This window comes from Myotis nattereri (genome assembly GCF_964212035.1).
Source record: "Myotis nattereri genome assembly, chromosome: 1".
Lineage (NCBI taxonomy): Eukaryota > Metazoa > Chordata > Mammalia > Chiroptera > Vespertilionidae > Myotis > Myotis nattereri.
In genome coordinates this window covers 44434875-44457560 of record NC_138075.1, presented here as the reverse complement: position 1 = coordinate 44457560, position 22686 = coordinate 44434875, and the positions used below count along the sequence as shown (strand labels likewise).

Here is a 22686-nt window from a genome sequence, read left to right as displayed (position 1 = left end):
TTCTTTAAACACTGAAGCACCAGGTGGAAGGGTCTGCTGATCAGCCCTATGGATGCAGAAAAAATGACAGCACAGCTTCTGCCCTTGAGAAGCTTACAGTCTAGTTGAAAAGCACCCACACACCAAAATCGTACTTTATCAACATGACCATGCCCAATACATATGCAAATCTAATTGTTTTTAAGCAATACTATGACTGTAGGCAGATGTAATGCAGATTCTGGAGAGAGGGGAGTATTGGAGAAGACACAGCACAACCACAGCCCGTTCCTGCAGCCCCATCCTCTGAGAGGCCCAGTTACCCAGCATAGAATAGAGGTTCTCAAGGTGGTTGTGCAGATCAAAGAACTTTTTAAAGCATCATCAAGAACATATGGGGGGCCCTGGCCAGTGTGACTCAGTTGGAGCATTGTCCAGTACATGAAAAGGTCACGGGTTCAGTTCTCAGCCAGGGTTCAGTCGCATATGAGAGGCAACCAGTCCATGTTTCTCTCCCTCCCTCCTTACTTCCTCTCTTACTCTCTCTAAAAGTAATAAACACGTCCTCTGCCATTTGACCCAGTGACCCCACTTCTAGAAATATATCCTAAGAGACCTGAAACACCAGTCAGAAAGAATGTGTGCACCCCTAGCTAAGATCTGCAAAAAGCCCAAGTGCCCATCAGTACATGAGTGGATAAAAAAAGCTGTGGTCCATTTATACCATGGAATACTATGCAGCAGTAAAAAAGGAGGATAGCTCACACTTTTGAGACAGCATGGAGGGACCTGAAGAGTATTGTATTAAGTGAAAAAGCCAGCCAGAGAAAGACAAGTATCACATGATCTCACTCATATGTGGAATCTAATGAACAAAATAACTTGATGCACAAAATAGATCCAGAGACATAGAAGCATGAAACAAACTGGAATCTCAGAGAGAAGGTGGGGGAGGGTGGGTGAGAGGGTGGGTGGGTGGGAAAAGATCAAGGAATTAGTATGCATATATGCATAACCCATGGACAGAGATAATAGGGTGGTGAAGCCTGGGTGGTGAAGGCCTAGGGTGTGGCGTGGAGGTAATCTAGAAGAGGTCAATGAGGGGGAAAGTAGGGGATATATGTAATACTTTCAACAATAAAGGTTTTTTTTAATAAAAATAAACATGCCCTCTGGTGAGGATTAAACATTTTTAAAAAACATATGGAGGCCCTAACTGGTTTGGCTCAGTGGATAGAGCATCAGCCTGCGGACTGAAAGGTCCCAGGTTCGATTCCGGTCAGGGGCATGTACTTTGGTTGCAGGCACATCCCCAGTAGGAGGTGTGCAGGAGGCAGCTGATCGGTGTTTCTCTTTCATCGATGTTTCTAACTCTCAATCCCTCTCCCTTCCTCTCTGTAAAATCAATAAAATATATTTTTTTAAAAAACATATGGAGGACTATTACTATTTTTCCTATATATTACCAGCTGATTGCAGCTCAGTTATGCCAGCAACCACTGACCCGTCAGTCATTTCATTTCTGAAATTTTCCTTTTTAGGAAATTTAGTACCTGAGACTCCATTTTCATTGAATTTGTAATAAGAGCAAGAATAGGGAGGGGGGCATTAGGGTGTTTAATACTTTAATTACAGTGGATGTTTTATTAATTTGGTGTCATATTTTAGTAACTTTCTAAGAGAGATGGTTTATCGGTGCTAGATGTGTGAGCAGCCTGCCTTTAGAATGTTGATCAGGACCAGGCATTTCTTCCTTCACTCTACGTTATCCCCTGAAAAGCTGTGTAAAACTTGCATGGATTTGATTTTCCCAGAGAGCATAGCTGCCCTGGAAACGGGCTGAAGGAACTTGGGAAAAGGTGGCATCTTCACCCTACTCCTGAGTTAGAGACAAATTCTTCAACAACATAATTAAAGTTTTCTTCACAAAATAGGGGATTGTGAGCAAACACTGGCAGGAATCCAAAATTCTAATTTCTGACTATGATTTAATTTCAATTTTAAATAAATCGGTTTTTAATTTAAAAAGAGTGAGCTTCATAACATTAGCAATGATTGCAACATTAAGCCCAGTGTTCACAATCTAGCAATATAAAACATTATTTATATCTGAATCGTAAACAGCCTTTTGAAATGGATTATGGTTTTTCTCCCTATTCTAATACAACCTGGAGGGTACTAAAAAGTGTTGTGTGAAATTAACATTCTGCTGACTTTCGCCTATAAATGAGAAGCGAGCTATTAACATTTGTGTATTTTCATTATGTAAATTGTGTTAACACATGCCCACAAATTGCCACCAGCAATGCAATAATTTTCTCTCAGTGATCATAATGTGTCCAAGTGAGTCATTTTGATTATGACATGCTAATTACATATTGCCTTTTTTCAGATTCAGAAAAACCAGGGATCTTTAATGGTAAGCTTTATGACTTCAGAAAAAAATTCACTTTTCTTTTTCCTGATGGCTGCTCCCTTTGCATGCTTGAATGCCTTGTTTTAAACTTAGCAAATTGCATTTTGAAGAAAATGCAAACCTTTAACTGCCTGTATTAGATTAGGTACCATTAGAAATAATAGAACATCCTGAGCATCAATGTTTTTATAAGAGTTTGCTGTTGTTGATTAATCTTGCTATATTTTATTGCATTAATGATTTTTTCTTTCCACTCCACTGTAAAGATATTGCATAGAGGCTAATACTTTTTCCTCTTCTCTCCCATTGCAGCCTCTCCAGCTTCTACAGTGCATTGTTGATGAGGTGAGGCATCGTCTTATGTGCTTTCACTCCTAAAGTCATTCCTAATGGTGTGGAAAGCTTATATTTTGTTTCCTAATGAAGCACAATGCCCAACATCCTCGGAGCAAGTTGTGTTGTATGGCTCTGAGCTGTGTTACGTGAACTGGCCTTGTCCTGAATCTTGCTCTTCTGATTCTGGCTGAGAATCACTGCCAAAGCAGACTGTCCCGCCGGCTTGTCCTCGAGGGTATCAGAGGCCCTAAAGACAAAACATGATAATATTAATTTATTCTCTCCCTGGCCAGATGGGGATGGAGCCGGAAATTAAAGTGGTATTATTTTTCCCCATAACAGATATTTGAAGTCATTCAGTAGGCAAGGGTCAGAGTTGAATAGCAAACAGAAGTCGGATAAAATTTCTCTTCCTTGCTTTATTTACCCAAAGCATATCAGAGTGTTCGAAAGCTCTAGGTCAACAGTTCAGCTTTAATTTCCTAATTAGGCATTTTTCCCAGAATATACTCCTAACTTTGTGCGCTTTTAACTGGTATTCTCTACCTGTGGTCATTCTTAGCCATCGAGTTTCACTGTCCCTTTGCCTTCGTGGAGTTAATCTGCCTGTATTTCTTTCTCAGTCAACTTTGTCTACTTTTTATTCTGACTTTAAATTCCTTTTTTCTGTGAATTAGCATTCTTACAGTACACAAGGCTCTCAATTAAGAAACATTAATGTTTTTTTAAAACTGAGTTTTTCTAGATTTGGGCTTGCCTACTAGCAATGTTTATTTTTTTAACTTTAATTTTACAATATTTAGAACACTTGTAATGAAGGCGATAAATGAGTCAGATAGGAAAGTTTGAAAGAAAAAAATGTAATTCATAATTATTCCTCTCAATTAAACATCTGTATAACCAGTTGTGAGATTTGGGAGAAAAAATAAAGATCCTCCTAGGAAAAACACAAATGCGTACACATATCCCAGTAATAGTAAGAATGGGGCTCTAACATCCTTAATGGTTGCATCAGTCAGTCCATATATCCCCTGCAAGCCATAAGCCATGGTGGTGCAAACATGGAGGCATCGTTCTGAAACAAATGGAGCCCCCATTATCTCAAATATCAGACAGGCCTCCTGGATCTAATAGCTCATCAATATCTTCTGTCATCTTGGGTTCCAAAAGCATCCTATCCCCATAAGAATCCTTCCAAATAAACTTATTTTCCTGAGGTTCCCCTCTAGGATTGTTTAGGGATGTGCCCAAGGACACTTGGTCTGTCCATGCTTCCTGGGCTCCACTGCTCTTCGTCTGCCAGGCCCCTGGGCATCAGACCGGCCAGGTACAGAAGTTCTTCACCAATAATATACTAGTGTGTATGGCTGAAGAGTTCATTTGAAGGTTTTTCTGTATCAAATGGATATTTTCATTCCTTATTTAAAGTAGCACTGCCCTCAGTGGATAGAGCATCAGCCCACGGACTAAAGGGTCCTGGGTTCAATTCCAGTCAAGGGCACATATGGAAACTTTATGGAAACTTGGAGATTTTACATTGTCTTCACCAAAACAAATATAAGTTGGTCTTGGAACTGAACTGATGTTCAGTAATAAGAGTATTAGGAAAGAATTGGCCAAATGCATCATAGCTTCTAAGGTGCATCATATCTTCTAAGAAGGAGAGGATTGATGGGGTCGTTTAATTACTGTTTGTGTCCCATGTTTATCAGATTTCTCACTGTGTGATACAGTGTTTCTCAAAGGGTAGTCCAAGGGCCAACTGCATCAGATATCTAAGGCTCTTCGTTAAAAATGCAGATTCTTGCACCCAGATCACTGAATTACACTTTCTAAGGATGGAGCCCAGGATTCTGCATTTTTACAAGCTTCCTAGTTAACTCTTTGCACATTGAAGTGTGAGAACCTCTTTCATAATGTCTTTTTAGGGCTAAGACTCCCCTTTTAGATCCCAGAAGGCAATTAACTATCTTCATTTGCATCTGACTTTTAGGGCTCTTATTCCTGAGTAAATATAACCAGCTAGGACTTGAGCCATTTTACTTCTTGGGCATGAGATATACTCCATTGTGAAAAGGATAGTCGATCAAAGTGTGTACTGTTTACACACTTTTCGAGAAAAGTCAGATAAAAAATTGCCACCTTACATCTACACAATGGAATACTATGCTGCGGTTAAAAAGAAGGAATTCTTACCATTTGCAACAGCATGGATGGAACTGGAGAATATTATGCTAAGCGAAATAAGCCAGTCAGAGAAAGATAAATATCACATGATCTCACTCATTATGGAATATAATGAGCAATATAAACTGATGAACAAAAACAGATCCAGAAACAGAGAAGCATCAATCAGACCATCAAACCTCAGAGAAAAGGTAGGAGAGGGTGAGGGTAAGAGGGAGAGATCAACCAAAGGACTTGTGTGCATGCATATAAGCCGAACCAATGGACACAGACATCAGGGGGGTGAGGGCATGAGTGGGGGGGTCAGGAGGCAATGGGGTGAATAAGGACACATGTAAACCTTAATCAATAAAGAAAAAAAAGTACCATCTTTAGCCCTAGCCAGTTTGTTCAGTGGTTAGAGCATCAGCTCATGGACCGAAGGGTCTCAGGTTTGATTCCCAGTCAAGGGCACCTCAGTTGCAGGCTTGATCCCCAGCCCTGGGTCGGAGTGCTTGTGGGAGACAACCTATGGATGTCTCTCTGTCACATGGATATTTCTCTCTCTCCCCCTTCTCCCTCTCTTCCACTCTCTCTAAAAATCAATGGGAAAATATCCTCAGGTGAGGATTAAAAAAAAAAAAAAAAGTACCACCTTTAAGGGAGCCTAATTCAAACAGGATGAATGTATTTAGAGTCATATACAAAATAGCCAAGAAGCCCTAGCTGGTTTGGCTCAGTGGATAGAGCATTGAACTGTGGACTGAAGGGTCCTGGGTTCAACTCCGGTCAAGGGCACAGGCACGGGTTGCGGGCTTGATCCCCACTATGGGGCATACAGGAGGCAGCTGATCAATGATTCCCTCTCATCATTGATGTTTCTATCTTGCTCTTTCCCTCTCCCATCCTCTCTGAAATAAATTTAAAAAAAATTTTTTTAAATAGCTAAGCAAAGCCCAGTGTAACATATTTCATTATTATGTGGATGCAGCTTGACCTCCTGGCATAGCCTGGCAAAGCATAAAAAAGTAGTAAAACAAGACCAAGTGGGCAGGAGCCATCTCTGGAGTGGACAGAAATGAATGTCATAGCCAATCTGGGAGTCAGGAGGTGGCATCATGGGACAAAGCCAAAATCAGACACCAGGTGTCCAAATAGATGACACCAAAAGTTAAACAGAGGAGTAAGAATCATGAAGATGAATCTTGGGCCATAGAATAGGAACTAAAAGGGTAGCCAAGGTAACAGGAGAATCAAGCTCCAATCAGAAATCTGGGTGATCCAGATTAATTTGGGTGGGTGGAGTTTAGTCTGACTTGGAGCTACATAATTCAGGATATGAGTGATGTCTTAAAGTTACCAGCTGATGCCTCAGAGTTGTTTCTCTTAAAAGAACTTATTTTAAAACCCTCAGGTTTTAATCAGGCCGTCTCCAAGTCCCTGCGGACCTCTGTTAGAAAGAACTTGGGTGTATTGTAAGTGATGTGTACCTATGTGTGCCATGGTGCCTTATCCATCTAAGATCTTTGGAGAATAAGGTGGCCCTAATTGTCTAGATAACTGCAGTTTACTACGTTAAGCTCTAACATCAATGAGAAAATACGCATTTATAGAAGGAAATGTTTCTAAAATGTATTTGCTCTTTACAGCCTGTTGACAGAGTGTACTGAATATCATCTAAGCTTCTCTTAATGACTCAGGTCCTTGTTTTGAGCATGGTACTTGGATGTATCGATGCCCTCCAGAGCTATAGAATTGGATGGGTCTTGCCTGGTTTTTTCATTGAATTTTACCAACCATTTTGCCTGTGTGTTTGGCCTTGGCACTCACTGAAGCACTTGGACCTCTTGAGATGCAGAGAGCCATTTGCTCCTAGGCTCAATGGCCCTCCATGGCTATGCTGCTCTGCGTAGTGTTTTCCCTCTGTTCTCTCCTGCCATTGCCTGTTTTCTCTGACCACTCCCCATTCTTGTCAGTGACTACCTGCTGCCCCAGCGATCTGACCATCTGCCTTCAGTCTTTTCACTCCTGATAGTGATCCTAGCAAAACTAAGTGACAGATGAAATCAGATACCTAAGTAGTATGTGTAAGGTTAAACATACTCATCTTTAATGAAGTAAAATGGGAGGGCTTGTGTTCATTCATTCAGTAGATCAGGGGTCCTCAAACTACGGCCCGCGGGCCACGTGCAAATACAAATATTGTATTTGTTCCCGTTTTGTTTTTTTACTTCAAAATAAGATATGTGCAGTGTGCATAGGAATTTGTTCATAGTTTTTTTTTAAACTATAGTCCGGCCCTCCGACGGTCTGAGGGACAGTGAACTGGCCCCCTGTTTAAAAAGTTTGAGGACCCCTGCAGTAGATAGTTATCAAAAGCGCCCACTGTGTATGTTAGCTCAAGTGGAACAGACCATGGTCAGGACAGCCTCCAAGCCTAGAGAGAACTGGACTTCTCTGCAAGGTACCCAGGCCAACTGCAAGCTGAGTCTGTGAGTCAGCGTAGGAAGGCAGAAGAACAGTCCCAAATCCTGGGCCAAACCAACGTTAGCTATCTACACTCTCCCTAGTGTTTGGGCTGGCAACAAAAGGCTGGCCACATTGTTGGTGTGGAAGGTAGAAATGCAGCAATGATACCTGAGACACCAAATCCCAGGCTGGCTGGAACCAGCTAGTGGGGGCCTCAGTGAATTGAAGTGGTGAGAATTACAATGACTAAAGTGGGGACTTACCCCTTGACCTGCCCCCAAGTGGTCCATAGCCTTGGAAAAGATATGGACACGGAAACGAATAATTTCATTGTAGGGTGCATACTATACAACCCTGAGATAGGAGGGTTAACGAATCCCTGATTTATACTTCAGTTTATTCATTTTACTAGTAAAAAGCGAATTCATATAAGTCATGTTTTATACCGATCAGAAGTATCTTCTCATGCAAGTGTCAATTTCCTAGTAAGAACTAACTGATTTGTAAAATACCAAAATGGTTCTGAAATATAAGCACAAACTTTTAATGGTCAGCAATGGCCTATAATTGAGCCAGACATACAGACAAATAACAGGCTTGATTGTTGAAGATGTTAGCTGAATAACGCATAGTTATACTGACTGTTCTTCCCTGATGCAGATAGAAAGTAAGTAGGGTTTGGTCTTGGGAATGGCATGGCAGAGCACTCTGCGTGGAACATCTGGCAGGTCTGATGGAGAGTTTAACTCTTGTTCTACTGTAAGGAGGATGAACACAGAACAAGGCTTTGAAAAAGGACAATGGTGTACACAAAGTATGGAGACTAAATGGACAACTGGCCAAAAAGCCAAGGGGTCCAGGTGGTAGAAAACAGAAGTAATCAGTAACAGGGAAATTCACAGGTATGTGGAAACAATATTCTACCCTAAAACAAATGGGACAAAGAAGAAATCACAAGGGAAATTGGAAAATACTTTGAGATGAGTAAAAATGAAAGCACAGTATACCAAGAATTATGGGATGCAGCAAAAACAGTACTCAGAGGGAAATTTTTAGCTGTAAATTCTTGTAAATTAAAAAAGAAGAAAGATCGCAAATCAATAACCTCTACCTTAAACTAGGAAAAGAGCAAACTATACTCAAAGCAAGCAGAAGGAAGGAAATAATAAAATTAGAATGGAAATAAATTAGAGACTAGAAAAACAACAGAGAAAATCAATAAAACCAAACGGTGGTTCTTTTGAAAAAATTAACAAACCTTTAGCTAGACTGACAAAAAAAAGGGGACAGGGGGGACTTAAATGGCTAAAATCAGGAATAAAACAGGTATCTTACTACCAACCATACAGAAATAAAAAGGATTATAAGGGAATTCTGTGAACAATTGTATCCCAACAAATTGGATAGCCTAAATGAAATGGACAAATTCCTAGAAAAATACAAACTACCAACATTGACTCAAGAAGAAATATAAAGTCTGCAGAGACTTATAACAAGTAAATATTTTCCTAAACATCCCACAAAGGAAAGCTCAGGACCATATGACTTCACAGGTGAATTCTACCACATGTATAAAGAAAATGTAACATCAATCTCAAATATTTCCAAAAAATAAAGAGGAGAAAACACTTGTTAACTTCTTCTATGAAGCCAGTGCCAAAGCCAAACAGAGACTTTAAAAGAAAACAAAACTATGGACCAATTTCAACATAGATGCAAAAATCCTCAAGAAGATGCCAGCAAAACCAAATCTAGCGGTACATATAAGAATTTTACATATGACCAAGTAGAATTTACCCCACAAATACTAATTGATCTGTTATTTGGGAATTAATGTAATACACTATCCTATATAATAAAAGGCTAATATGCAAATAGACCAAACGGGGGAACAACCGAACAACCAGTCGCTATGATGTATACACAACTATCCACAAGTGAAATTAAGTTACAATAGCATTAATAAATATAAAACTTAGGAATGCTTTTAACAAAAGAAGTGGAAAACTTGTACACTGAAAATTACAAAACATCATAGAAATTAAAGACAAATAATTTAAAAGACATCCCACATTCATGTAGTGGAAGACTTAATATTGTTAAGATGGCAGTACTCCCCAAATTGATGTACAGATTTGATGCAATCCCTGTCAAAATCCCAGTGGGCTTTTTTACAGAAATGGATGAGCTGATCCTAAAATTAATATGAAAATGCAAATGATTTAGAGTAGTCAAAACAATCTTAGGGTGGGGGGAGAACAAAGTTGGAAGATTTAAATTTCCTGATTTCAGAACTCACTACAAATTACAGTAATCGAGATAGTGTGGTACTGGCATAAGGATTATGAGTCCACAAATTAACCCATCTATCCATTGTCAGTTTTTCAATGAGGATGCAAGACCATTCAGTGGTAAAAGAATAGTCTTTTCAACAAATGATACTGGACAATTGAATATCTACTAGTACATGCCAAAGTATGAATTTGTACCCAACATCATATACAAAATTAACTCAAAATGGATCAAAGACCTAAATATAAGGGCTAAAACTATGAAACCCTTGAAAGGAAACATAGATCTAAATCTTTGTGACCTCACACTAGGTAACAGTTTATTAGATATAACACCATCAAGATGGTGAAATCACTGTGACATTGCCAGGATTGTGGGCCATGGACAGGCAGAGCCATGGCAAGTCAGAATTCTAAAAAGAGGGCCTTTGTGCGCCAGTGTGGGAGGCGGGGGAGATGCTGGCTTTCCCTGTAAGGTCTGTAGCTGGGAAAAGGGATTGACAGGAATACCACAGTAGGGATGTGGGGAGGAGGGTGGAAGGGAGGTGGCCAGCTGAGTGAGAGGCAAGAAGAGGAGGAAGGTGGTGGGGGTGTTGTCCTTGGCTCCTCAGTGATGAGGAGTAAAGTGGGTTTGTTCAAGGTGCGAACAGACTCTTGGCCAAAAACATATTTAATAGCCCATCGTTACAAAATTCCGTTTATAAAAGTCTGTGCCTTCTGTAAGTTCTTATGACTCTAATCATAAAATGTAATGTAGACAATAGAGAACCATCACTATTTACTTCTCTGCCTGGCCGGCACACATACATCATTACAGTGGTACTAAAAAGAGTCATTATGCATGGGGACAGTCATCCGCCCCACCAAACACCTGAACTCACGGAGGCCTCACATGGACTCTTCACTTAGACATGGGTCCTCTGACGTTTTCTAGAAAAGCCAGCAAACATGCCCTGTGCTGGAAGGAAGCAGCGTCCGATGCCAGCCCCCACCTGGCAGCCGGGTGGAGGAGAGGTTGCAGGGTAATCACACGGACGCTTCCACATACGTCAGGCACACTGAGAGGCAGCTAACATCTCTGTTCTAGAAGGGGGTGACAAGAAGAAGGGGGTGAGAAAACTGAGGCATGGGAACGGGAGAAGAAACGGGAGGGAAGAGTCTGCATGTGACCACATGACTGAAAAGCTTCTACGCTTTGCTCTCTCTGCCTTGTTTCTCCTACAACCCCAACCTCCAAAGAATTATCTTTTTAAAAATACAGATCTCAGCCTATTAAACCTCCCAGGGATCCCCCTGCATATAAGGTAATATCTAAACTTAGCACAGCATTTGAGACTCTCGCCCATATTCTTTTTTTCAGCCTCCCTTGGGGTCAGTCTTCAAAGCCGCCACGTTCACACTATAGCTGTGCTCCTCCCCCTGCTTGGAATGACCTCCTTCCCCTTTTCACTTTGTGAACGCCTAAGCAACCTCCAAGGCCCAGCTCCGATGCATCTCCTCGTTGGCGCTGTCTCGGTTACCTTCCAGCCTCTTCCATCTACCACATTCCCGCCCAGTGCTAGGCGGAATTCACCGTAGCTTTGTTTACAAAGCTTTATTTTTTTTTTTAATATATTTTTCTTGATTTCAGAGAAGAAGGGAGAGGGAGAGAGAGAAACATTAATGATGAGAGAGAACCATTGATTGGCTGCCTCCTGCACGCCCCCTGCTGGGGATCAAGCCCGCAACCCGGGCATGTGCCCTTGACTGGAATAGAACCTGGGACCCTTCAGTCCGCAGGCTGATGCTCTATCCACTGAGCCAAACCAGCCAGGGCTACAAAGCTTTATTATAGTTTTTAATCTACTGAATCAAATTTGGTTCATGAGTTTGTCAGTCAGTGAACATTTGGGCTGTTTCCACTGCTTGGCTATATGAATAATGTTGGTGCACAAGTTTTTATATGGACATATATTTTTAATTCTCTTGGCTATGTACCTAGGAGTGGAATTGCTAGGCCATATGAAAATTCTACGTTTAACTCTGGTAAACTCCCAAACTGTATTTCACAGCAACTGTTCCGTGTTACAGTCCCACCAGCAGTTTATGAGAGTTCAAATTTCTTCACATTCTTGTCAACATTTGTTATTTTCTGTTTGATTATAGTCAACTTAATAGATGTGAAGTAGCTTCTCATGATTTTAATTTGCATCTCCCTTGATTAATGATGTTGAACATATTTTTATTGGCCATTTTGAAGATATTTCTTCTTGGAGAAATATGTATTCAGATCTGTCCATCTTTAAATTGGGTTATTTGTCTTTTCATTATTGAGCTGTAAAAGTTCTTTTCTATATTCAGGATACTAGACTAAGTTTTTTTCTCCCATTTTATTGATTTTCTATTCACTTTTTTTATGGTATCCTTTGTCATACAAAAGTTTTTAATATATTTTGGGGGTTTTAAAGCCCCAAATTTATTCTGGCTGCTGGTTTGATCAGAGGGTGGCAGGCTTAGATCTCCACCTTATCTGCACCCCACCCCTGGTACCCACATACAAGCCCTTAGAGTTCCATAGATTATAGATTGAAAACCACTGATTCTAGCCCAAGTAATCATTCTGTCGACCTGTATTCATCCCAGAGCTAGGTATTGGGGATAGGGAATGAATAAGTTGCAGTTACTGCTACTAAAGAGTTTCTGCTCTAGTCAGGGCTGCAGACCAGTAAACAGGCATATCTACTAGATCACTTTAGACTGAACTGCAGGGTAGTATAGGTGGTATGAGACTTGGTGGCCTGAGGTCTCTCAGAGGAGCACGGTGACTGTCATTTTACCCACTCACATAAATGGGTATTTATGGTAAGGTATTTAATGATGTTTGCAGCTATATAAATTCTGTAATAAAATTATGGGCAAGGTACTTGGGAAACACAGAGAAGAGAGCTGACAATGGAGGAAATGATAATGTACCAGAGGGCTCTACAGAGAAGGGGAGCCCGAAGGGCCAGTAGGAGTTAACCTCAGAGACACTCAAAGCCCCTGCAGGAATTTACTATGGCTACAGTGCTTGGCAAAATATTAATTGATGTGGTAAGGGCCACATTTCAAAGGAGCTTTACACACTGTGCCTGAGGCATATCTGGGGGTGGGAGGGCCTGAAAGTTTTAAGCAGAGGATAACAGAATCAGAGTTGAGTTTTAGAAAAATCACTCTGACAGGATTGTGGAAGATGAATTATTGGGAAGGACAGTTAGGAAGCCATAGATCTGATCAGAACTTATGAGGGCTTTAATTAGGACAGCTTTAACATGTTTGAAAGGTATTTGAGAATTAAAATAAGCTGAATTTGGTGAGAAATTGTATGAAGAGGAGGGTGAGACAGGGTGTCACAGTCAGGCCCTCACTGAGATGGGGCACATACACACACTTCATAGGAAGATGATTATCATTCTATTCATAGGAGATCACCAAGTACATCATTTAAAACTGTATTAGCCCTAGCTATTGGTTCAATAGATAGAGTGTTGGTCTGCAGACTGAAGGGTCCTGGGTTCAATTCTAGTCAAGGGCACATGCCCAGATTGCAGGCTCGATCCCCAGTAGGGCACTTGCAGGAGGCAATCAATAATTCTCATCATTGATGTTTCTATTTCTCTCTCCCACTCCCTTCCTCTCAAAACAATAAAAATTTTAAAAAATAATAATAGTCCTAGCCAGTTTGGCTTGGTGGATAGAGCATTGACCTGTGGACTGAAGGGTCCCAGGTTGAATTCTGGTCAAGGACACGTGCCCGGGTTGCAGGCTCGATCCCCAGTAGGGGGCATGCAGGAGGCAGCCAATCAATGATTCTCTCTCGTCATTGATGTTTCTATCTCTCTCTCCCTCTCCCTTCCTCTCTGAAATAAATAAAAATATATTAAAAATTTTTAATAAAAGAAATAATAACAAACTATATTAATACATGTTTCAGAACCAGTTATAAGAAATTTGTCAACTAGACTCTTAAGTTCCTGAGATTTTCATTTGTATTTCCCTAGTGCTGCATGTAATATACAGTTAAATGAAATTTATGTGCAGTTGTAAGAACTTACTACTCGTTTTTTCAAGACCCCCAGAAAAACAAATCCAAAAAGTAGTAGAATATGACGAGGAGGTACTTAGCTAGTATATGTGGTCCTTTATCAAAATTCAGAAGTCTAGCTCTAGCTTTTATGGTTTACAAAATGTTTCCCCAAGGTTTCCTTATGTCATGGTGCTTTCCCACACACTCCGTTTTACAGATGAGGAAACTGAGTGACAGTAGGGCTCTCTCTACTGTATTATAATTGACCTTGATGGCAGCAGAAAGTGACAGCTGAACATTTTGGCATCAAAGGGAGAGATTATTTAAAAAGCTATAAAAGAAGACAACATAGAAAGCATTGCAGATGTGCCCTGAGGGCAGCACAGTTCAGGTTCACTGTCTGTCAGAATGACTCCATATCTTTAAGAAAAAATTGAGTTCCATTCTGCATATTCAGTTTAAGTTAGCAGGGAGGAGCTTGACTTCTTTTGGGAAAATTTATATATACAAAAGATCAGGCTCTTGAAGCACTGTTATCTTAACAAATGAATTCATGCAGAATCACTCTTCCTGGCCAGGTTAACAGAGGGCTGGCTAACTGAGAAACTACTGGGCTGTGAACATAGCAGGTGCTCTCTAAGGTGGGGTGTGGGGGCATGAGAGTGGTTGCCTAATAATACCTCCCTGGGATTCACAAGGTGGTATTCACCTACTCGAGGGAGTAATATCCATCCATTTTTTGCCTGAGGGACTTGGCCGTAATTCTGGCCTCTGAAGTTAGAAAATAAAAGAAACACCACCACCACCACCACCACCACTACCACCATCCCCACCCATCTCTCCTGTTCCCAGCAGCCTAAGAATATCCTGTTTCTTTCACGACACATAACTGCAGGTTGTAAAGTGAGACAAAACTTGCTGGCCTGAGCTCTCCAAAGACCTGAGCAGTCCCAGAGCTTCTGACCACAGTGACTAGCGCTCTAACCACTCACACACACAGGTATTGATGATATGGGATTTCATGATGTTTGCAACTTGTATGAGTTAATGACTGAGGCATTAGAAACTTGGTAAGTTAATCCAAGTGGATACACAATAGTCTTGTCCTCCAGTGATATTAACTAGACCTGTGTCTCATAGTGTTGGGAATATATAATAGGGAGCCTGAAAACCGATATTCCTCTTTTATGTAAGGCAACCTTTAGAAATCTAATACCTCCTTTGAAAAGTCCAGTATGTTTAAATTAATGCAATTTGGCTGGTTTGAAGATTGAAAATAGGTTAGCATTAAGGCCATGATTTCTTTAGTAATTACTTTTTCTATTGGTAATAACTGTTTCTTTAGAAATGACATTAACATTCTACCAAAACACAGCAGTAATCCAAAAGTTAATGTTCTGTTCATTTATAATTATATTTAATTCATATTTATGAGTTGTTGGGAGGGAGGAGAAAGAAAAGAAGTGAGTTTTAAAAATGTAACAGAAGAAACAAGTTAAAAGCAAAATGTTTCCTGAGTCTGGAGGATATATCAAGTCACTTAAAATGGGAAAATTTAAATTTTTAAATACACAGTTATCAGATTTCATTAGGTACTATTGAAAAAATCTATATTTATATTATTTCTGAGTGTCAGTGAGTGAGTTCAGTGGATAGATTTTCTCCATTTTTTCTTTTTTTACTAAGCAAAATATTAGCATAAACATCCCTATGATTTTTATTTCAATAAGGCAGTTAGATTTAGGTTTTGGTTTTCTTAAACCAGGAAAAATTCTGCATCTTTAAACAATCATTGAACAAGTAGCTTTGTGTTGTTTTCTTTGAATTGTCCGTGACGCCTGATGTATTATTAATGCATTAATTTTGTGTTGGTGGAGGCCTGTGAATAGCATTCTGTGAATGGGCAGTTGCCTAGTGGGGCCAGTTTTGGCTGCTGTCATTGAACATGTGTTGCTCTATTGTGAAGTCTTATCCAGCCGTAGGACGATGCTCATTGAATCCACCATGATGGGACCTACACACCCTGAGCCCAAGCTGGATGCCAGGGTCAGTTACCCAGCAGCTCAGGCTGCGGCACTGCTCTGCCTCACTGCCTCACTGCCTAGTCGCTGTAATCATTTTGCCTACCGTTAATTTTCCCTAAACCAGGGAAAACCCATCTGTGAGCAGTGCGGATGTTCTCAAAAGAGATTCCAAACGGGTGGGCTGGGGTGTTGCCTTCATTCCAGAGTGGGGGCAGCATTCCAGGGAGTAAGTTCCTTCCTTCCTCCTGGAAATGGAAGCGTCTGGGCCCACGAGATCCCTGATGTTCTGAGGTCCAGAGTAGCAGATGGCATTATGATTTTCCAAATCCTGATGAACATTCTAACTGAACTTGTTCATTTCACACTATGTAGTTCTATTTTTTTTCACTTCCTCTCCCTCCCTCCCCCCTCTCTCCCTCTCTTTGTTCCTCTCACGCTAATTTTAAACTGATGCAGTTTCTCCTTTAGCCAGTTTGAAATTCCCTTCTCTCTGTGTTCATTGTATGGAACCAGGTAAGGCACAGTTTCGCATATAATTCTCAGCCTTTGAGTCCTGCTGCCATAGCCTTTGAGTTTGTTTATAAAAATGTATAAGCAAATACCACCAGCACTCCTGTAGCCACTGGAAGTTCTGTTTTCCCCTTATTCGTAGCTTGCAGTGCAGGTGGTGAATGGCAGTAATTATTTTAACTAACGGTCGAGTGAACATTCAGGGGGACATACAGTGGCGATGTGGACTTTGGCTATCATTGAGTCTCAGAGTCTGACTTGATAGTGTTATGGCTTGTTGATTTTTCAGGCTACGGACCTGCCAGGTGCTTGCCCTTGAACAGTGCATGGATGTAGTTCAGATGTTTCAATGTTGACCCCTTGCCTATGAAAAGAGGAATAATTCCTCTCATTTAGGAATCTGTTAAGGGTTATTTTTCTCTCGTAAATGTTCCTCTTCTTTTTAATATAGTGTATGATCTACTTTTAAGATTGCTTTTAATCAGCACTTCTACACAGAGTACTATGGTGAAATACCAGTGTGTATATTAACATTATAATTTAGGTGCTGGATCAAACATGTAGCTGGACTTCTCCTGAGGAAAAAAAAAAAATTGACCTTACCAGTGTATGAAATTCAAACATTGTATAGGGACAAGGTAAAACCACAGGTAGGAATTGCTGAATAATTACCTTTAGACCAGCCTGAGCAGGAGGCTTCCCACGAGGGTGAGCTCATTTAATGGTTCCTAAAACTCAATCTCGTGGATGTCAGTGGTCATGCTTGATTATTTGCAGCAGTGTTTTATGAAAAAGCAATAGAAATGCATTGGGAGGCTACAGAGAGGGGACAATAGCAGGTTTTACTTTTGTAAATGAAATCCCTTCAGTGTGAGACAAGCATGTTTTCCGCTGCTCTGCCTCCACCATCAGAAAGGGAGAGCATGTGCAAGTGAGTGGCTGTGTGTACTGTTCACGTAGGCACCTCTAAATAATGCTGTGGACTAAAGCTTACTACCAGAGACCTAAAATAGAGAAAAATAGATGTTCATTGGCTTTAGCAAGGAAACAGTTTTGCAAATATGGTTTAAAAGATTAATGCATTTCCCAGTTCTCTACCTAATATATATATATTATTGATTTCAGAAAGGAAGGGAGAGGGAGAGAGAGATAGAAACATCAATGAGAGAATCATTGATCGGCTGCCTCCTGCACATCCCCCACAGGGGATCGAGCCCGCAACCTGGGCATATGCCCCAATCAGGAATCGAACTACAACCTCATGGTTCATAGGTCGATGCTCAACAACTGAGCCACACCAGCAGGGCATACCTCTACCTATTTTCAAGGAATTTTATAAAACACCAAGAACTCCGCCATATGTTTAGAAAATGCCTAAGTAAATGTAAATATTTTAAGTGACAAAAAATTGGTAGACTAACTGAAGGCTTAGTTTTGACATTAATGACAAAGTTGGTTTCTCCTCTCTTATCCTAATACTGAGGAACTTCTAAAACAAATTTAGGAGAAAATGAAAATGGGAAAAATCTTTATAATCTCAAATTTCAATTACCTGGAGACAGATTACTTAAACCTGTTCATTTAAATGTGTTTTTTATCAGCCATCTGGTTGCAATGTTCACTTAGCTAACAGCTGGTTCTCCCTTGATTTAGGGGTTTTGGGTAAGATAAGGTGGGTAGTTCTCTACCTACCTATTTTCAAGGAATTTTATTAAATTTGCAGAATCTCGGGCCGTTTGCCCCTGGTTCCAGATCCATCTGAGACAAGTTAAATGAGCTGCTACTGTCAGCTCGGACCCACTGGACAGAACGTCACACCAAAATGCCCACACATGTAATTTGTCACATCTGGCAACCCAGAGCAGGGGGGCGACCCACTGTGGAAATTGAATCATCTTTCACTTTCTCTGCTCAGGACTTGATGTGGAAAGGGATGAGTAAAGGGGGGGCTTTCTGGTCTCCAGCTGAGGAGGGTCAGAGGCTTTCTTCTCTGATGCTATCTACCTGCAAGCCCTCCTAAATGTAAAGCCTCATTCCCAGCCCAGCACTGTTCCCTATAACTCCCCACCGATGAGGTCAGTTCCGTCTGCATTGTGAAATCAAACATACACATAATTTCAGAATACTGATTGTCCCCTCAAACAGTGGCCACATTTTTAAGTAAGTGTTTTTAACAAGCATTGACTATATTTTTATAAATCTAATGCGTAATTATGGCTTACTCCTATCTTAAACTAGGCTCTCTCATTGCACTTTGGACAGATAGGTTTTTGGTTTGTGGATTAGCTTTTGTAGATATCTTTAAAGGTGAGGGTCCAGGTTATTTTTGGGTTTTGGTTTTTGTGTCTACGTTTTATTTTTATTTTTTCAAATACCAGTAAGCTAGGTTTCCTCCCCAGTGGAGAGCAGATTTGTCCTGTGGACTCTGCCAGTTGTCTAAGACATTTAAGGTAGTAAACAGTGGAAAATCCAAAACCAGTCTGGGATCTGACAAAGCAAAATGCTATTCTGCCTGACCTGAAGCCACTGGAACCACAAATGACCTTTGACCCTGACAATGTGGATAGAAGTGAAGTCATCTAGGGGAGCTGTTCGATTAGTTTGAACCCCAGTGTGTATGACCAGGAATTGCTGGGCCAGGCTAAAAAAAACAAAACAAAACAAACAAACAAAAAAACATTACACTTGAATTAAAAGGTTTATTTTTTAAATGGTAGAGCATAATTCTCAACACTGGTCAGGCTCCAAGTGATTCTGTGATGAACCTGTTGGTTTGATGGTTTGAGACCATGAAGTCTAGAAATAGGCTATTTTTAAAAGTTAGAAGGCTTGCCATATTTTATTTAACTTGTCAGGCTGGTTTAATGTAACCACAGCAGAACTGTCCTTAGAATTCACCAGTGTTGCCAACACCTGCGAGTTTTGAGACGTTGCCCTTCTATCATCCTCGTGTTTTACTGCTAATAAGTATAAAATCTTAATTTGAAGGAATGTCTGTTTTGCACAAAGAGAAGGGAACAGGACACAGATTAAGATGGTCAAGGTCCCTTCACCCCCAGGTGCTGTCTGGAGTAAGGAAGGAAGAAAATAGGAGAGCAAAGAGGTGTGTCACAGCCTTTCAAACACTTACACTGTTTCCCACCACTCTCCTCTCGGAACTCAGGTACCCCCCAGCCAAACTGCATCGAAACCCCGGTTCTCCCAGTACAGCCTGAGTGCCCAGGCTTGGTCATTTCCTCCATCTTACAGAGCTATTTTTAGGGAAATACATCTTATCCTCCAAACAGTTCACAGATTCTTTGAGGATATGTGTTCATTATCAACCCTCCCACAGTGCCAGGCCCAGTGCCTTTGACATAGCAGGTAGTCAAGGAAGTTGTTGAATGAATGAAGCAGTAAGTTATGAGTGATTGTGTCATTTTTATACAGTTTTCTGCCTGTGCCCTATCTGTGTCTGACTTGACCACTACATCATCGTCAAGTTCCATTGTCACCTACAATTATGAATTAAAAGCAAAAATTAAATCCTCAGGTTTGGTGTGGTTTTTTAAAGTAAAGGTTCCTTAACTTTCTTCCAATTGACTATGCCAAACTTCTTCCTTATATGTGGGCCTCATTAGAGTTTTTAAAACTAGCTCCTTACCTTTTTCCTTTTAAACTTTCTGTTTTGACATCATTTTAGATTCACATGCAGTTTTAAGAAGTAATTCAGAGACATCCTGTGTACCCTTCACCAAGTTTTTTCCAATGGTAACAGTTCATAAGTATAGTATAATATCACAACCAGGAAATTGACATTGATTTCTACCTGTGTGTGAGTGAGTGTGTGTGTGTGTGTGTGTGTACATTAATGATACAGATTCTTTCAAAGCCAATAATCATCATAGCTTCAAAAAACTTTGCCTTTAATATAGTTATCTCTCATTTAAGTAAGGCATTTCAAAAGCATTTTTCTTATTTATGTTTTCTGTATTTGGAGTATTCAGTGTGCCTGCTTGCTATCAACGTCATAAGGTGTACTTATGAGCACACTTACTCTGCAAGTGAACTAGTAGCACTGTGGTTGAAATTGTACTGCCTTTTCCCACCTCCCCTCCCCCACCACTTTGAGTAAGCAGGTACACACACACACACACACACACACACACACACTGATTTTCTGCTGCTTGCCTTTTTTTATGCCTGAGTACCTTGCTGACAAGTGCTAATAACAAAATACCAGAGAGAGTCCAGTTGAAGTTAGCATACATTAAACGTTCTGAACTTGTCCTTTTGCTCATAGATTGTGCATAATTAATAATTAAACAGTTTCAGTTGTAATGGGTTGACCTTCCTGAACTGTTCATTATTCACAAGGCAAAGGCATCACTCAAACTTTTTTCCCATTGTCCTTCGCTGCTCTCTGCATGCCGCCTGCTTGTGTTCCTGTTGTTTAGCGAAAGGGGCTGACCAGGTAGTTACTGAGGCCTCAGAGACTTGGAGACGGTTCTCTTGGTGGCCAGGATTGCTTACTGAAGTGGTTCATAACAGCTGTTTGTATGTTACAGTTGCTGCTCCATGTCAAGATCCAGCTCGTGTCCCTTTAGCAGGACTCTGCAGTTGATTTGGGACTGGAGCTCAGGTTAAGGCTTTTGGTTAAGGTCGTGTCCGCTGTTTTGCTCCATACCTCCATGCTTAGATGCTAAATGGATAGCATCCCCAAAAAAGCCCTTAAGGTGAAGTGTGGCACCCAGGGTCTTAAAATGAGTGACTTTTATTAACAATTTGGAGTCCATTTCAGCCAGTCCTGAGAGTTATTAGTGTAACTGCTTCTCCAATTTGTGTTTATATTTTTGAAATATGTCTTTCATCTGGCCTGAACCCATATTTCACAGCGAGCAGTTCTGATAAGGAGCAGCCACCAGCTTACTAGCTCCTCCCAGCCCGTGGCACGGTTCTCGGTCTCCCCCAGCCCTGGGTGCCTGGGTGCTTTCCCTCCCAGGGAGCCTCTGTGAGGCTGCAGCCGCTTTCCCATGAGCCTCCCTGCCTCCTTCAGACAGATGTGAATTGCATAACGAAAGGGGCAGCTTCTTGGAGGTGTTTACCTCCTGATCTAAACCAACTTCTGATTTTACTTGCTTAAAAATGAGAAAAGTATCCTTTACAATCCTCCAGCGGTGTGCATGCTGTCAGCTCTTTATTTTCTTCCTTCGGGAGCGTTAACAGCTCGCATGCTTCTGTGGTGTGGGGGGCCCTCAGAGGACCTCTCTGCCCTGTTTCTGCCCTGACCACCATCACCTCATGTGTCTGTCTTCTGTATCTCAGAAAATTCTCCTTTGAGGTATGCAAGAGACATGGATTTTAAAATGAAAATAAATATCTGGCATTATGCATGTGGGATTAGAATTCCCCCTGTATGTTTGATGAGTGATTCTTTCCAGGCACCAGTGAGATGAGACTCCACCCTCGGTGGGTCTGCAAAGTCTACGTGGGCTGGCATTTTCACAAGTAAAATAAATTATTCATGGTACCACCCAGTGTTCCTTAGTTTTATGTTATGAGGAACTTAACAGGCTACAATATCAGGTCTTAAATAAAATTAACTATCCATGCAAAGATGTCACATCTCCTCATTTTGTTCCTCATCCATGTTAAAATGACATCTTCATCAAGTTGCCTAGTTTATAAATCATTAATTTACTCTTGGTATCATACTTTGAAATGAGGCCCACATTAGCATCATGTTTTATACCAAGATCTTTTTAGAAAACCAGCCCAGAATTTTAACCATCTTGGTAAATGTTCAGCCACAGTAAGACAGTGGGCTTTTATTTTCCTAAATACTGCATTTTAAAGCAGCTGTTACTCAGACACTTCCAGTACCACAGCCTCCAAAAATATTTCTGGAACGAATGACTTAGAGAACTAACAACCTGATCAGAGTCCATAATTTTTGTACCTCAGACTTTGAACTATCTTTGCACTAATAGTTCTTGAGACAGTAAAACGTCATTTCTTAAACTGGGCCTTGTAGAACCTGGCAGGCTTGGTGATATATATGGCTTTCCTAAAACAGGCTGGGCTGAAATTGATATCATGGTTTATTTTTGCTCTTCAAACCGATGGGACTTCTGTGACCATTTTATAGTACCTTTATCGAAGACTTGTCATCTCGCTGCGTGCCTTGTTTCTTTTGAGCAGACGATTTCATCAGCCCCCCATTTTTCATGTCCTCTCTGTGTAATGCCGGCATGTAATCCTTTGAACTTGGCAAGATTTTATTTCACTCCCATTTTCCTTTGTTTTCCTTTCCTCTTGGAAGCCTTTCTCTACTGATGAGAATTTTAAGTTTACAATGACTAGCCTTCCCCTCCTCTGGGTGAATAGAGCACATTCAAAGAGGACAGACAGGCAAAAGCTAAGAAACATTTTGTTCACATTCCTTTTCCTTTAACCTCTTTGGGATTTTTG

At 40.7% G+C, this 22686-nt stretch overlaps 1 protein-coding gene across 3 annotated transcripts in view; it reads left to right on the top strand.

The window, feature by feature from the left end:
• MAP2K5 (mitogen-activated protein kinase kinase 5) overlaps nt 1–22686 on the top strand; it is a 268685-nt gene that overhangs the window by 200655 nt on the left and 45344 nt on the right. For all 3 annotated transcript variants that reach the window (XM_081113392.1, XM_081113393.1, XM_081113391.1), the window contains 2 exons: nt 2372–2398; nt 2708–2740. In XM_081113392.1, the coding sequence (XP_080969518.1) occupies nt 2372–2398; nt 2708–2740 (60 nt within the window). The remainder of the gene's footprint in view (nt 1–2371; nt 2399–2707; nt 2741–22686) is intronic.